This window comes from Heterocephalus glaber, unplaced genomic scaffold (genome assembly GCF_053883595.1).
Source record: "Heterocephalus glaber isolate CG9 unplaced genomic scaffold, H.glaber_assembly_v1.0 deba00001504, whole genome shotgun sequence".
In the NCBI taxonomy this organism is placed as follows: Eukaryota; Metazoa; Chordata; class Mammalia; order Rodentia; family Bathyergidae; genus Heterocephalus; species Heterocephalus glaber.
The window spans coordinates 70,749,251-70,764,273 of NW_028258324.1; the positions used below are offsets into that span (position 1 = coordinate 70,749,251).

At 48.4% G+C, this 15,023-nt stretch overlaps 1 protein-coding gene across 5 annotated transcripts in view; it reads left to right on the forward strand.

Moving 5' to 3' along the window:
- The window catches only part of Abcc5 (ATP binding cassette subfamily C member 5), an 86,959-nt gene that overhangs the window by 52,409 nt on the left and 19,527 nt on the right, over window positions 1-15,023 (forward strand). For all 5 annotated transcript variants that reach the window (XM_004834907.4, XM_087186809.1, XM_021256281.2 and 2 more), the window contains 10 exons: window positions 1,977-2,101; window positions 2,219-2,291; window positions 3,778-3,981; window positions 4,484-4,627; window positions 7,007-7,109; window positions 9,992-10,176; window positions 10,632-10,778; window positions 11,014-11,143; window positions 12,293-12,446; window positions 12,535-12,663. In XM_004834907.4, coding sequence (XP_004834964.2) covers window positions 1,977-2,101; window positions 2,219-2,291; window positions 3,778-3,981; window positions 4,484-4,627; window positions 7,007-7,109; window positions 9,992-10,176; window positions 10,632-10,778; window positions 11,014-11,143; window positions 12,293-12,446; window positions 12,535-12,663 — 1,394 coding nt within the window. The remainder of the gene's footprint in view (window positions 1-1,976; window positions 2,102-2,218; window positions 2,292-3,777; window positions 3,982-4,483; window positions 4,628-7,006; window positions 7,110-9,991; window positions 10,177-10,631; window positions 10,779-11,013; window positions 11,144-12,292; window positions 12,447-12,534; window positions 12,664-15,023) is intronic.

A 15,023-nucleotide genomic window follows, 5' to 3' on the forward strand; every position in this document is an offset into this window, starting at 1 on the left:
CTTTCCACTCTCACCACACCTCTGCATTAGGCATTGCGTCCAGGGTCTGTGCCCTGAGCTACGCCCCCCACTTTTTTGTTTTTAAGTATTTGGGGACAGAATTTTGCTAAGATCGGGCTCAAACTTGTGGTTCTGCTGCCTCAGCCTCCCACATGCTAGGATTAAAGGCACACACCACTATGCCCAGCTTCCTTGTATTTACTGATGCCCGCCCTCAGTATGCCAGACAGTGTAGGAAAGTGGCAGAGATAAATGGACAAACGCCCCACGCTACGGCAAAGGGTTGAGGTGGACTAGGAGGCTTTGGTGGGTGAGCACAACTGCACTTGGCTTTCAGCCGAACCGCCAGTGTTGCACCCTCGAGGAGTTCGTGTCCAGAGGGTGGGCCCTCTAGCTGTGCAAGGCAGTGAGGGTGTGCTACCGAGAGGCCAGCCAATGATGGCAGCACTGAGAGTGAGGGGACGGGGTGAGGACCAGCACTGAGACAGGTGATCATGAAAGAACAAGGTTCTGCATGCTTTTAACTTAAATTTGTTTTTGTGGTACTGGGGATCGAACTCGGGACCTTGCACTTACAAGGCAGGAGCCAGAACCACTTAGCTAAATCCCTGCACCCCCACCCCCCCGCATGCTTTTAAACTGAACTAAACTAGCTCACCTTAGCTGGTTGAGATGAGGACAGGTGTGGAGTTATCACTAGCTCCCAACACTGAGGTCCCCCGAATTGCTTATCCATATTGAGGGCATGAAACAGATTGGGGAGGTGGCGTTTCTGTCAGCGAACATTTCCCTGCCCTGTTTGGTGTCAGCCACATGGTTGGTGAGCTGTGGTCTTGGAGGGCAGTGGTGCCTAAGCGGGCCAAGGAGGTGGTATTCCAGCCCACGGCACTCCCAGTCCGTGGGCCCAGCCATGGTCTTTGTACAAAAACAGCTTCCTAGGTGATTTCTGATAATAGGCAGATTTGCTGGCCAATGAGAAGACAGCCCATGGGCAGGGGTTAGGAAAAGGTCGGTTTCTAAGTGGTACTCAGGAGTCCAGCAGGACACTGCTTCTGCAGGGGTTGACTGGGCAGTGGTAGGTTGAAAACCAGGATCATATCCTGGCAGCCCTCTCTCTGGCAGGGAGACAGTAGGACTGGTCCAGCCCTGCTTCCCCAGGGTTTTAACTCCTTGGTAGAGGGCTGCCCTGCAGGTTTCTGGAGTGCTCCCCATCCTGGGTGATTAGGTGCTGCTGCGTCTTGGCACGTGGCAGGAACCCCAGTGGGTACCCTGTGTGTGATGGTGTTTGAGAGGACAGGCTCATTCCTGCAAGTACTACATGGGCCGTGAACAGAGCTTCAGAGCCGTGGCATCCCTAGCCCAGGACAGATGTTTGTGGTCATCTGGAAAGGAACTGTGAGAAGAAGTTGTGACTGCAGACACTCCAGAGTGCATGGCTCCTCACGCAGACCCTTCGAGTTGGGGGGAAGGTGTCTTCATATGGTTACTGTGTAGTACGAGTGGGTAACCTGGAATTTCCCCCCTTGGCCCTCATTGTACAGAAGCAGCCGGTGTGGCAGCAACCTGGCTGAATTCTGTAGAGGTGGCTGCCCTCTCCTTAAGGAGGCTCTTGCTGTAAACCCTTAGAGTGTCCTCTCCACGGGATTCCTAAAGGCCCTTGCACATACGCTTCACATAGCTGAACACTTTGCAGTTGGGAAGAAAGAGTGGAAAATAGGCCAGTGGGTGCCTGAGTGAAGCGTTTGTTCATCCAAGTTGTGGCTTATGCTGGGCTCCCATCACATACAAGCAAGGAGAACTTTGATTTTCTTTGCTGCTGTAACCCCTTTGGAACAAAGGTGGGATCTGGACTTGAGTCTGAAAAGGTTCTGAGGAAATTGCTAAAACTTGAGACTCCCTTGTGGAGTGTGGGGCTCTGTTGTCTGAGGCCGATGGTTGTGAGTGGTAATACTATCGCATGGTGTCTGTCTCCCCAGATGACACTTCTGGAGGGCAGCATTGCAATCAGTGGAACCTTTGCTTATGTGGCCCAGCAGGCCTGGATCCTCAATGCCACTCTGAGAGACAACATCCTCTTTGGGAAGGAATTTGATGAAGAAAGGCAAGGAATGTTTGGTTTTCATCATGCTTCCCATCTTGGCCACGTGAGAAGCAAGGCAGCCCGTCAGGAAGCTTCACTCCAGCATTGTCCCTGACCCTGTCACTTTGTGTCCTTCAGATACAACTTGGTGCTGAACAGCTGCTGCCTGAGGCCTGACCTGGCCATCCTCCCCAACAGCGACCTGACTGAGGTACCGGCCTTCCGGCCCCATGCCTTCATGACTGGCTGCATGTTTAGCAGGGAGGGCTGGAGGGGGGGCATTGCTGTACTCAGCCCCTGCTAGGACACATGCTCCGTGCTGGGACCTGTGTTAGGAAGGCGTTTGTTCTTTAGCGCAGGGACATTAACTCTGCCTGTTTTAAGTACCCAAGTAGTTCGTATGTTGTGTGAATTTTAAACAAAATCCCATTGTGGATTTGGAGTGAATGTTTTTTACTCTCCTTAGAATACTGTATTTTAAAAACAACAGTTTGTGTGGCATGGTGTGTCAAGCTTCTCCCCTAGCCTCTGCCATGCTGGCTCCTTATGTAGCCTGCAGAGAGCCTGCCTCTCAGAAAGAGCCCTTAGCGAAGATCCTTTCTTTGCTCCTCTGCCTGCAGTGCTTTCCCGAGGCCATCGGCGCTCGGGAACTGGTCTGTGCTCGCTGGTGTTAAAGCTCATCTCTGAGAGGTGCCCTGGAGGTCTCTGGGACTGGCAGTTCTATTCACCTGATTTCAGCTAAATCCCTCAAACCAGACTTGGCAAATGGCTTAGTTAGTTCCCAGGTCCCCAGATTAGCAGCGTCTGGCCCACGTGAAACTTGTTTGAAAGGCAGCTCGTGAGGCTGTGCCCAGACCTGGAGCTCAGAGGCTCTGGGCTCGGGCCCAGCAGGCTGTTCTCACAGGCTCACTGGTAGTTGCAATGCACACCGAGCCCGGAAACCTCTGGATTAGTCGAATGTTGTGTAAGGACAAGATTTTTTTAAAAACAGACACAGAGCCAGTTACCATTTGACCATTGACTTATTCATCTGTCCACGTAGGAACATTTCTCAGGTGCTTGTTATGTGCTGGCAACAGGGCAGCAGCTGCTTGGCACTGGTAAAGTAGAGGACAGCAGTCTGTACCCTCACAAAGCTCACAGCTAAGGGCACAGAGTAATGTGATGGAAAAGAGCCCCCCTTTTTGGGCTGTGAGTGGAGAAGAGGTGGAGAGGGTACAGAACCGAGCAGGAGTGACATCTGTCATGTGTTCATAATGTACACATAATTATAAATGGCTCTGATTCCAGGGTGTGGAAGAAGTATTGTGCAGTGATCCCAAGAGCTACTGGGGAGTCGGGGTGAAGGGTGTGTGCTGTATGTGATGTTGGGGTGTTTAGAGTCTGTCAGGGCTCTCGAGTGTTAAGCAGGGTGAGGCACGCTGAGCTTTGTGTTTGGGAAAGCTCTTCCTTCCCTGTGGAGAGTGGATTGGAGGGGGTGCCTGGGGGCAGCGGCACGGCCGGATGTAGGAGCGATTAGTTCTCGCTTCGGGCTGGCTCCAGTTCCTGGAAGGGTCACAGTGCCTGGCAGTTCATCCCGGTGGGAGTTCAAGAGAAGGAGCCAGTTTAGGTAGAGGAGGAGGGAAGTGATGAAGGTGTCCACAGAGCACCACTGTGGACTTGAGCTAGAGGCTTTGCTGTACTTCTTGGGTCCTTAGATTGGTGAGCGAGGAGCCAACCTGAGCGGTGGACAGCGCCAGCGGATCAGCCTTGCCCGGGCCTTGTACAGTGACAGGAGCATCTACATCCTGGACGACCCCCTCAGTGCCTTAGATGCCCATGTGGGCAACCACATCTTCAACAGTGCTATCCGGAAGCACCTCAGGTCCAAGACGGTTCTGTTTGTCACCCACCAGTTACAGGTATGGTGCGCCCTTCCCTAGCGAGGCTGTTGCACCCAATGGCGGGGGATGAGTGTGGTGCGGGGGTTTTGTGGGGCAACCGTGATTCTGGAAATCAGGTTTTCAGTTTACAGGCGGCCACTTTAGAGAGCCACTGAACTCTGTGTACTTCTGAGTGCAGTTGAGGGGATGTGCAATGTAATGCAAAGCTTGTGTAGTTCCCCCTGCAGGTTCATGTTGGAAACAGACGAGATGCTCTTTGAGCTGTAACACAAGGCACAATAAACTAAGGCAGAGCGCTTTGGGCTGATGGTTCTGGGGTGGGGGTAGGGTGGGGTGCTGCTCTAGATGCCAGGAGTGCCTCTGCCCCTAATTTTGATAGCCAAAACTGTTCGAGTGTTGCCGTAAGTCCCTGGGGTCCACAAGTCCTCTGCACTTGAGACCCACTGAACCGAGGGCTGGGATTTTGAGTGTATTTGCACTGGTAACGGCAATACTCTGCTGACCCTGCCTTTGTCTCCAGTACCTTGTTGACTGTGATGAAGTGATCTTCATGAAAGAGGGCTGTGTCACGGAAAGAGGTACCCACGAGGAGCTGATGAGTTTAAATGGGGATTACGCCACCATTTTTAATAACCTGTTGCTGGGAGAGACACCCCCAGTTGAGGTAAGATTTGCTGGGTCTGTGGTGTGTCCCCCTTCCCATGCAGGGAAGGTGTGACTGCAGTGAGTGATGGAGAGCTCAGCTGGCTACAGGATGGACAGGGGCCCTGTTTTCTGGTGATCATACGCTGTGGCGATTCTCCTAGGAGAGCGGGATGAGGGATAGTGAGCCAGATTCTTCTGCTGCTGAGAACTTACTAATAGGAAGATATGTACCATTCTGTGTCATAGCTCAGTTTCCTAAACTCCATCAACCTTGATTGAAGATGAATAAGTGAATAAGGTGCCAGGGCAGGGCAGTTAAACACTGCGTACATTTGGTTGCTGTCTCAGCGACCATTAATACCTAGGGTGTTCCAGGTACCAGACTAGGCGCTGTAGAGACACCACCCTACTTAGTCATTTTGTCGAAGCTGTGTGGTCAAACACCATTGTCTTCCATTTGTACAGAGGAGGGAACTGAAGCTCAGAAAAGTTGAGCAGCTTGCTGATGAGCGTGATTTGACTCCGAGGAGCTCTGGGCCCCACGTTCAGTGCAACCCCGGAGATGGCAGCTTCTCTAGGGTTCCAAGTGAGGTGCAGTCAAGGGCGTACCTACTTAGAGCCGGCCAGAGACGCTGTCCTTCCTCCTCGTCAGCTGCCCTCTCACTTGGGGTCCTGAGGTGACTTAGGCTAACCCTAAACACTACCTTTTTGGCTACCTGGTCCTTTTGATATCAGAGTGAGATGAAGGCAAGAAGTTTTGGGGACCCTTTTTGGGGAGTCTTATCTCCGTGTTGGGGGTTTCATCCCAGGTGCAGCACAAACTAGCTGTGCCTAGTGTTTTTTAGACTTCCGTACATAACTCAAACCTTCCTGGGATCATCAGAAACTTCCAGAGACACCCTGATCCACTCTTCTGTGGCTGCCAGGGCACTTTTGATTCCTCAGCTTCTTGCCTCATCTCTGTAGAGGTGGAGGGAAGATGAGAAAGCAGGAAGCTAAATATGGGAAGGCCCAAGGAGCAAAAGAACATTGAGTCAGTGTGTTGTGGTAGATGAGGCATGCTTTTGGTACTCTCTTAACTTTCAATTTCCTCATCTTAAAAACAGGGTGGTATCTGCCTCTTGCAGTTGTTGCATTGACCACATTAAATAATATGTAGTATTCTTCTCCTAGCAAGTGGTCAGTAGATAGTAATCTCCTTTTAGATGGTGCATTTGTTCATGCACTGTGATAAATACACAATTCAGAGCCCTCTTGTGTTTCAGATGTGGCTCTAAGTTTTATACTTTTAAATTTTCAATGTCAATTTAAAATCTACCGGGGGCATGAGGCTGAAAATATGGCAGAATTGAATGTAGTGAACTACATGAAGGGAATTTCCTATGTAAAGATGAAAAAGGAAGCTGGCAAAGAAAGCATTAAATAGTTTCAGTTGTCTCAGGTTCATCATGGTGTGAGTGCCCTGTTATGGGCAGCTCTGCATGGTAGGCCCTGTGTGGAGATAACCCTGGAAACCATCATCTCTGTCCTTGAGGGACTGGCAGTGTTCTGGAGAAGACCTTGCTTTGATGCTTTCCCAGGTAACTAACACCAGATAGACACAGCACGCAGCAACATGCTAACAGAGCGCCCAGGGTAGCTCCTTATGCTACAGCAGTCTGCGTTGCCCCATGAAAGATGTAAAGTTTGAAGCCATCCGACAGGGACCCCTGTGAGTGAGCTTGGGATGAGAGGAGGGGTGCTCCAAGTGGAGAAGCAAGCATGGACAGGTGTGCACAAAGGGAGACCGGTGTAAGGAGTGGTGTCCTCACTAGGGTGACTGTAGGGTAGGAGCCATGGGAAGCAGTGAAGTGGAGAGGAACTTGCGGAACTAGGCTAGGGCAGAGCCAAGCTGAGAAGAGTTTGGCTTTATCCTGTGTGGCAGCAGAAAACGATCGGATGTATGGATTTGAATTAGCAACGTGGGGATAGAGACAGGAGGAATGGAAGACTCCAGCTGTCACCCTTTGGAGAGGATGAGAAGAAAATAAAGTCTTCAGTGTTTGTCGTTTAGGTCTCAAATGACTTCAGGGACAGCAAAGGTCAGTTGACCAACAGGATAGGAACCAAGACCTCAAAGATTGAAAGAGTTGAGGAAGTAGAAAAAATGAGTATAGGTGGCTCTTTTGAGAAGTTGGATGTACCTCTTTTCAACAATAGTAGCTCAGCCGGGGATTTAGCTCAGTGGTTCTGCCGCCTGCCTCACAAGCTCAAGGCCCCGAGTTCAATCCCCGGTACCAAAAAATAAATAAATAATAATAATAACAGGTCCATAGGTGATTCTGTCGTGTATGCTGTGAACATTCATCTGGATGACTATATCGTGACTGGAGACACTGTTTTTTTTAACCATCGTTAGATCAACTCAAAAAAGGAAACCAGTGGTTCACAGAAGAAATCACAAGACAAGGGTCCAAAAACAGGATCAGTAAAGAAGGAGAAAGCAGTGAAGCCAGAGGAAGGTAATGACTTTTAGAGACTTTTAGATTTGTCACGAATAATGCTGCGTAGGGCAATTTATGATACGTGACAGCATTGTGTGTTATAGAGCACCTGGTCCTATATTTGTCAAATAACAGAATTCCCAGGTGGTACTGGGAGACAGTGAGGCCCTGTTTGCTGAAACTGGGAAGAAGTGAGAATGACCTTTGATCCTACACCTTCTCTTCCTGTGCAGGGTTGGCTCAGCATAGCCAGGTATAGGGAATGGCCGGGTCATCCTGGGCAGGGGGAAATGGAGTGCTGGAGAGAGGTACATTACGCGCCTCCTGCCTTTCACCTCTGCATGGACTCAGCCCCAGCCAGTGCCGTGCTGACCAGCTCTGAGTGGGCCACGTCCTCAGAAGCTCAGTGCTGCCAGGGATTTAGCTCAGTGGTTCCGCCACCTGCCTTGCAAGCGCAAGGTCCCAAGTTCGATCCCTGGTACAAAAAAAGAAGCTCAGTGTTATGGCAGAGGGCGCATCCCCTGGTCCTAGTGATAGCGATAGCGTAGCGGAACTTCCAAGAAGAGTTAAAGCTAGTGATTTTTCCAAGTTGGCTTTCCCTACCCAGAGCCCTTGCTTTTGTTGTTTTTCTTTCTTCTTTTCTTTCTTTTGAGGTGAGGGAAAGAAAGGGAGAGGAACTTTTTGTATATTTGTTTGTCAACACTTTTAAAGTTTTTATTTTGAGACAGGGCCTTGCTAAAGTGCCCAGGCACTAGCTCAAACTTGTGATCCTCTTGCCTTGGCGTCCCAGGCGGCTGAGATCACAGGTGAGCGCCACTGTGCTCAGCAGTCTTATTCCTTAAACCCTTTATCTGTCTGCAGTAATGTGGGTGGTTTCATCTTTGTGAATTGTAAGCTGCATGCTGGCTTGTAAATTTTTTTTAAAAATTGCAGCTTGTCTTAAAGCTCTGTTGTTCTTGGGTCACCTCCTCCCCTGAACCTGTTGAATCCTGGGACTGCTGGGTTTACCACTGCTTTCGGGCTGGGCCTCTTTTCACACTCTTGTCCTTAAAAGTGCAGCAGACGGAGGCTGGGGATTTACCCCAGTGGTTCCACCGCCTCCTTTGCAAGCGCAAGGACCTGAGTTCTATCCCTGGTACCAAAAAAAAGAAAAAAAAAGTGCAGCAGACGTTTGGTGTTAAGAGATGACAAGCTGATTTATCACACTCTGCCTTTCTTTCAAGAGAACAAGTATGAATTTTTTAATTGAGGCGTGGTTTAAGATACTTTATTGACTCACCCAAAAAGTAAATAGCACAGAAAGCTGAGACATCTGCTAGTTCCTGCCATAAGCAGCATAAGTCAGCATATCACTAGGGAACATTTGGTTTTTTATGTAGTTACCAACCTAGGTCCTCCTCAGTCTCCCGAGTGCTCAAGGCACGCATGACTTGTTCCAAGGTTATTAAACGTTACCTGTGATGAGGCAGTGGCTTCCTGAGTGGTTGTTTCTGTGTATTCTCAAGTCAGCAGCAGTCATCTGGCCATGCCAGGAAGACCCTAAGAGATGTCACTGAGCCTTTTCTGTCCTCCAGAAGCCAACCAGTCACTGGCCCTATTGAATTTGCTTCCTGAAACTCCATCGCCGTTGTCCCTACCGGGTTTGCAGGCCCTTAGTGATCCTTACCCAGTGTTTAGCTGCCTCGTTTTAAATCTGTGCTCCACACGGACCCCCGAGAGACCTACTTAAAAATGGGAGACCAGCCCCTTACTCTCCCGCAGGAAGCCCTTCAGTAGCCTCCCATTTTCACAGCAGTGTTTTCTATCTCTGTCTTGGTGTAGCATGCAGACAAAATGCTCGTTTTTGTAGGGAATGCAGGGAGGCGCAAAGAGGCCACTCAGAGCAAAGACAGCTGGTCTTGTAGTGTGGCCATCCTGCGTCCACCTGGCCCAGCAGGGTGAGGCGTCCAGTCTCCACACACGTGTGACCCAGTCTCTCCAGACGATGCCTATGGGAGGAAGCTCAGATGCCTTTGTCCCTGGCCACCCTGCCTCCCCAACCAGGTCTCCCCCACCCCCTGTACCATGTGGCAGTGTCTCCCTCTGCACCTGTGGTCATGCTGTTTTCTCTGCCTGTTGCCTCTGTGCCTGGGTGACCGGCTTGCTGAGAGGCAGCACAGGCTACCCCGAGAGTCCTCCCTGAGACCTGCCTGCCCCCTCCCACGCCTCCCTGAGGGGTTGGGCACGCATGTCCCTGGGATGTTCCCTGCCCCCACACGTGGCCCTGTGCACATTTTATCCTGTCATGTTTACCTGCCTGGCCTCAGGATTGTGCTACGATCCTCAGCAAGGTCCTGAGAGGCAGGGCCTGGTCTCAAGCCTCCTTCCTGCTCCAGGGCCTTGTTCTGGGCTGCTGTGTAGTAAATGTTAAATGCATGAAAGAATGAATACTCTGAGGAGGAGGAAGTCATTCTAATCCAGAGCCCTGTGAAACTATAGGCTGTCTGATTAGCTCTTATTAGAAGGAAAACTTATTAAATCAGTTAAATTGAGTAGAATCTATTTAGACAAAACAAAAATGATTTGCCAATCAGGCAGCTCTCAGAACCAGAGCAGGTTCTGAAAACTGCCACCGACGATGTGATCTGACAGCTTACTGTATAGGGAAAGACGTTGGGGTTAGAAAACAACTTAATTGCTACAGCTCAGTCAGCCAGTTAGCTGGTGGCAGCTTATCTGGCTAATTATTTACAGCTTAGTTAGTTGGCTCCTGCATCCTACCAGAGCGCAGTTATTGTGGTTGCTGTATATTGCTTGGTTTTTGGGGCCCTTGCAGGTCCCCAGTCCAAACCCATGGCCTCCTACAAAATTTAGTTCGCACTCTTCCCTGCTAAGGTCATGTTTTTTTCCCCCTTACCCAGGACAGCTCGTACAGCTGGAAGAGAAGGGGCAGGGCTCAGTGCCCTGGTCGGTGTATGGTGTCTACATCCGGGCTGCGGGGGGCCCGTTGGCATTCCTGGTCATCATGGCTCTTTTCATGCTGAATGTGGGTAGCACTGCCTTCAGCACCTGGTGGTTGAGCTACTGGATCAAGCAGGGAAGCGGGGTAAGGTTACTCAACGAAGAGAGGTGTGTCGGTGAATGTGGCTGTCTCTCTGTGGTCCTTGCCTATTCTTAGAAATTCATCTAGTTTTCACTTAAAAGGAGCAAGGAATGAGGTTTTCCAGGATAAAAAGATGAGTCCCTCATGTAGTCTCACAAGACAGGAAAAATAAAACCAAGCCCTGGCCAGCCCATGGGTCGGTAGGGAGTCTGCAGGCCTCCTGCTCTCATCCCTCACAGGCAGGGGCGGAGGCTGGGTGTACTCGGAGGAGAGCACATGCATGGTCCTTATGAGGCCTACGATTCACCCCAGCACTAAGAGAAGAACAAAGAAAGGGTTGGCAGAGCCTGCCTTGTGTTCACCAAGCCAGCGCCCAGAGTCACTTCCTGCAGCCTCCCCTGGGCAGGGGCTCCTGGCTGTCTCTGGGAGCTGGCCTCATAGAGCCCTGCCTCCAACAGAACACCACGGTGACCCGAGGTAACAGGACCTCTGTGAGCGACAGCATGAAGGACAATCCCCTCATGCAGTACTACGCCAGCATCTACACCCTCTCCATGGCAGTCATGCTACTCCTGAAGGCCATTCGCGGAGTTGTCTTCGTCAAGGTACACGGTGGTGGGCGCTGCTGCGCTCTGCTCCCTGTGACCACATGGTCAGCTTCGGCGAGGCATCTCTGGGGGTTCTTCTGAGCAGGGCCCCTCGGCAGCCAGCCTCAGCTGGAAAGACCTTCCTGCCAGGGATGGTGTGTGCTTTCCAGCTTTGGGAGTCTTGCGGAGCAGTGTCCTGGGCCCTGCCTCGGGCTTGGGTCTCAGTCCTGATGCCGTTGTCTCTGCTCCACAGGGAACACTTCGAGCCTCCTCCCGACTCCATGACGAGCTTTTCCGAAGGATCCTTCGGAGCCCTATGAAGTTCTTTGACACCACCCCCACAGGGAGGATTCTCAACCGGTTTTCCAAAGACCTGGATGAAGGTATTTCTTGCTGTCTTTTATGCTCTGGAGCACTGTGCTCTCTGCTCCTTCCACCTTCTAGATGTCCCCCAGGTGTGCAGCTCGCGCTGGCCTGGGATGCTGACACATGATGGCTGGCATTTTTACCAGGAGCCTTTAATCCCAGTTCTTATTGTGCCTTATCTGACTTCAGAGGCTTGAGTTAGCAGGGAGGCTTTGGACAGCGATGTCTGAGCTTCCAGAGCACCTCTTCACTTATGGTAACTCCATTGCCCATAGCCAGGCGTAATAGCACTGCCTCCTCCCCAGGGAGGGTTTCCTGCACCTTATTCTAATTCAGCCACAGAATACATGGGACAGCTGATGTCTAGAAAGCTCAAGTAACTTGCCCAAGGTCATACAACTATTGGATGAACAAGGTGGGAATTAATTGACTGCAGATCTTTTTGACTCCAAAGCTAGACTTTTGTTTCTAACTACTGTACCGTGGCTGCCTCCACAGCAGGAATTTGGTCAGGTGTTGACAGAACAGCATAGCCATAGCCAAAGGTAACAAGGAATCAGAACCACCCCTGGCACCTGAACTGGTGCATAACATGTTTCCATTTCTGTTAAACACACACAGAAAAAAGACAGGAAAAATCAGTGCTATCAGCATACCTGGGATTTACAAAAGTACTTCAGCCAAAAGAAAAAAGGGGTGGGGTAAGGAGATAGCTGAAGAGAGATGAAGAAAATACTGGTAACCATTGAAGGTTCTGTGTCCTTATTTTAACTTGTGTGCATGTTTAAATTTCCCTGATGAAGAATTTCTTAAATGTTAGCAGTAATTTATTGATATTGCTAAGAATATAACTTATCTTTGTTTTACTATTTACTTTCCAAATATTGTACAATAAACATACAGTACTTTGTAAAGGGAAAAAAATGTTTTAAAGGGTTAGGCAGGCTAGTGAACCTATGAGAAGGGGTGGAGTAGGAAGATTAAATTTCCTGTTCCAAGAAGAATGAAAGCAACCAGGTTTCTAAACTTTCTTTCAGTGGACAGTTTAAAGACAGCATCACCATCTTCTGATAGGGTTTTGTGGAGCCTCGAGTTCGCTTTTCCCTGTAATGTTTGGCTCCATTTTGCTTGAGGCCCTGACACTTGTTCCTTTGCGGTTTCCCCAGTCGACGTGCGCCTGCCCTTCCAGGCCGAGATGTTCATCCAGAACGTCATCCTGGTGTTCTTCTGCGTTGGGATGATAGCCAGCGTTTTCCCGTGGTTCCTTGTGGCTGTGGGGCCCCTCATCATCCTCTTCTCAGTTCTGCACATCGTCTCCAGGTAAGCAGGAGGTGTTTGTGTCCGCCAGGGCTGAGGAGGGAGCCAGAGCTGCTGTCTGCCCCCTGTGACACAGCGCGTTCTCTTGAAGGGTCCTGATTCGGGAGCTGAAGCGTCTGGACAACATCACGCAGTCGCCGTTCCTCTCCCACATCACGTCCAGCATACAAGGCCTCGCCACCATCCACGCCTACAGTAAAGGGCAGGAGTTTCTGCATAGGTGGGTGCTGCTGGAGGCCAGGGGCTGCCAAGGGAGCCAGCACCCCAGGCTTTAACGAGTCTCTGTTACTGGGATTAATTATTAAAGCACATTGCTAAGGTTATTAGTGGTTTATTTATTTATTTATTTATTTAGGTACTGGGGATCGAACTTGGGTCCTTGTGCTTGTGAGGCAGGTGGCGGAACCACTGAGCTAAATCCCCAGCCCATTATTAGTGGTTTAAAGGAGCAGTGTCCGATTAAAATTCAGTTGTTTGGTGGAACTGTCTTGTGCAAATGAGAAGGCAAAAACAGATCTGGAGTCTGTTGACATTTGGTCCTGAAATGTTGTTTTTGATGATATTTTGCTTTTGGGGGGGAGGTAATAAAAGGAAGTTACTGACATTAGACTACCATTTTATTTAGCCATTGAATATTTCTCATTTATGGAATTTTATGTGCATAGCCATTCTGGAGGTTTGTATTAACAAGAGATTAGAGGGGGCCAGGGCTTTAGCTCAGTGGCGCCACACCTGCCTGGTAAGTGCGAGGTCCTGAGTTCGATCCCTGGTACTGCCCCCCCCCCCAAAAGAGAGCGATTGGAGTTAACCTAATTGTCCTTCAGTATAGGACTGGTGAGATAATCTGTGGTGTGTCCATATTAAAGAATGAGGCAGCTCTGTAGTGTGATACTAGTGAAAGAGCGGGGTGCAGATGTAAGGGTATAATATGTTACCTTTTGAGGATGTGTTTGTGTATATAACATCTAGAATATTTCTGAAAGGGTACAGGAGAAACCATCACTTGTCCCTTGGAGGGGGAACTGAGTAGCTTCAGGATGGGCAGGAGAAAGGCTGACTTCATGGTAAACCTTTTATAACTTTAAAATTTTCCTATTTCGTGTGTACATTGCCTATCCCAAAAATTAAGTAATTGTCTTTTAAAAAAAAATATAGAATAGGAAGGTAGAAAAATTATCTTCAAAATGTTTAATGACTTAGAAAAATATTTCCTAATTTCAAAAAGAGTAGAACCATGTGCAGTAGCATACACCTGTAATACTCAGGAAGCTGAGGCAGCAGGATTGTGGTTTAAGGCCATGCTGAGCAACATGGTGAGACACACTGTCTCAAAAAATAAAAAGGGCTGTGGATGTAGCTCAGTGGTAGAGTGGCCCCTGGCTTCAAACTTCAGTACCACAAAAAAAAATTAAAAATAAAAATAAATGCAATAGATTGAATACATGTGTATGCATACACACAGTAAATGTAAATGGATTGGAGGAAATGCAGTGGAAATTCCATCTGACCCAGCTATTCCCCTCATGTATATATATCTTCCCAAGAGTTAGACATCGTATTACAGTGGTACATGCATACCCATGAGTTTAAGATTACTAGAATTTTACATTTTCCTCTTTGTATTGGATCTTCTAAATTTTACCTAAAGAGCACATATTATAGGTAGGAAACATGATTTTTTAAAACTAAAGCTCAAAGGAAGCAATCAGGGTGAGAAGACTACCTGTAGAATGGGAAGAAATTTTTGCCAGCTATTCCTGACAGAGGACTAATGTCTAATGTATATAAAGAACTCAAAAACATTAGACCCCCTCAAAATAAAAGATCCAGTCAGGAAATGAGCAAATGAAACTAATAGACACTTCTCAGAAGAAGTACAAATGGCCAACAGACATGTTAAAAAAAAATGTTCAAAATCTCTTGCCAATAGAGAAAAACAAATTAAAACAACAGTAAGATTTGGAAGGAAGAATGGCAATCATCAAGAAATTAAATAATGACAAGTGTTGGTGTGGCTGTGGTGGAAAAGAGACCCTTCTGTATTGTTAGTGGGAATGTAAATTAGTACAACTATTACGGAAATCAGTATGGAGACTTCTCAAAGAACTAATAGAAATTCCATTTGACCCAGCTATTTCTCTTCTACATTTCTTTCCAAAAGAGTTAAAGACATCATATTAGAGTGATACATGCCTACCCATGTTTATAGCAGCACAATTCATAACAGCTAAATTGTGGAAGCAGCCTGTATACCTAGCAACAGATGAATGGATAAAGAAAATGTGCTATTTATACATAATGGAATAGTGTTCAGTTATAAAGGATAAACTCAAGACATTTGTAGGAAAATGGTTACACCTGCAAAATATAATGTTAAGTGAAATCAGACACACAAGCTGAAATACCATACAGTATCTCATGTGAGTAAGGCAAAGTACAAATAAAGAACAAAATAAAGGATTGATAAAAGGAAACAGGCAGATAGATCTTTTGCAAATGGGACAGGTCCAGGAGACCTAGTGCAAGGGGAAGGGGAAGTGGAAGTAAAAAGATATCAGATGTGTCACTTACATGTACCAA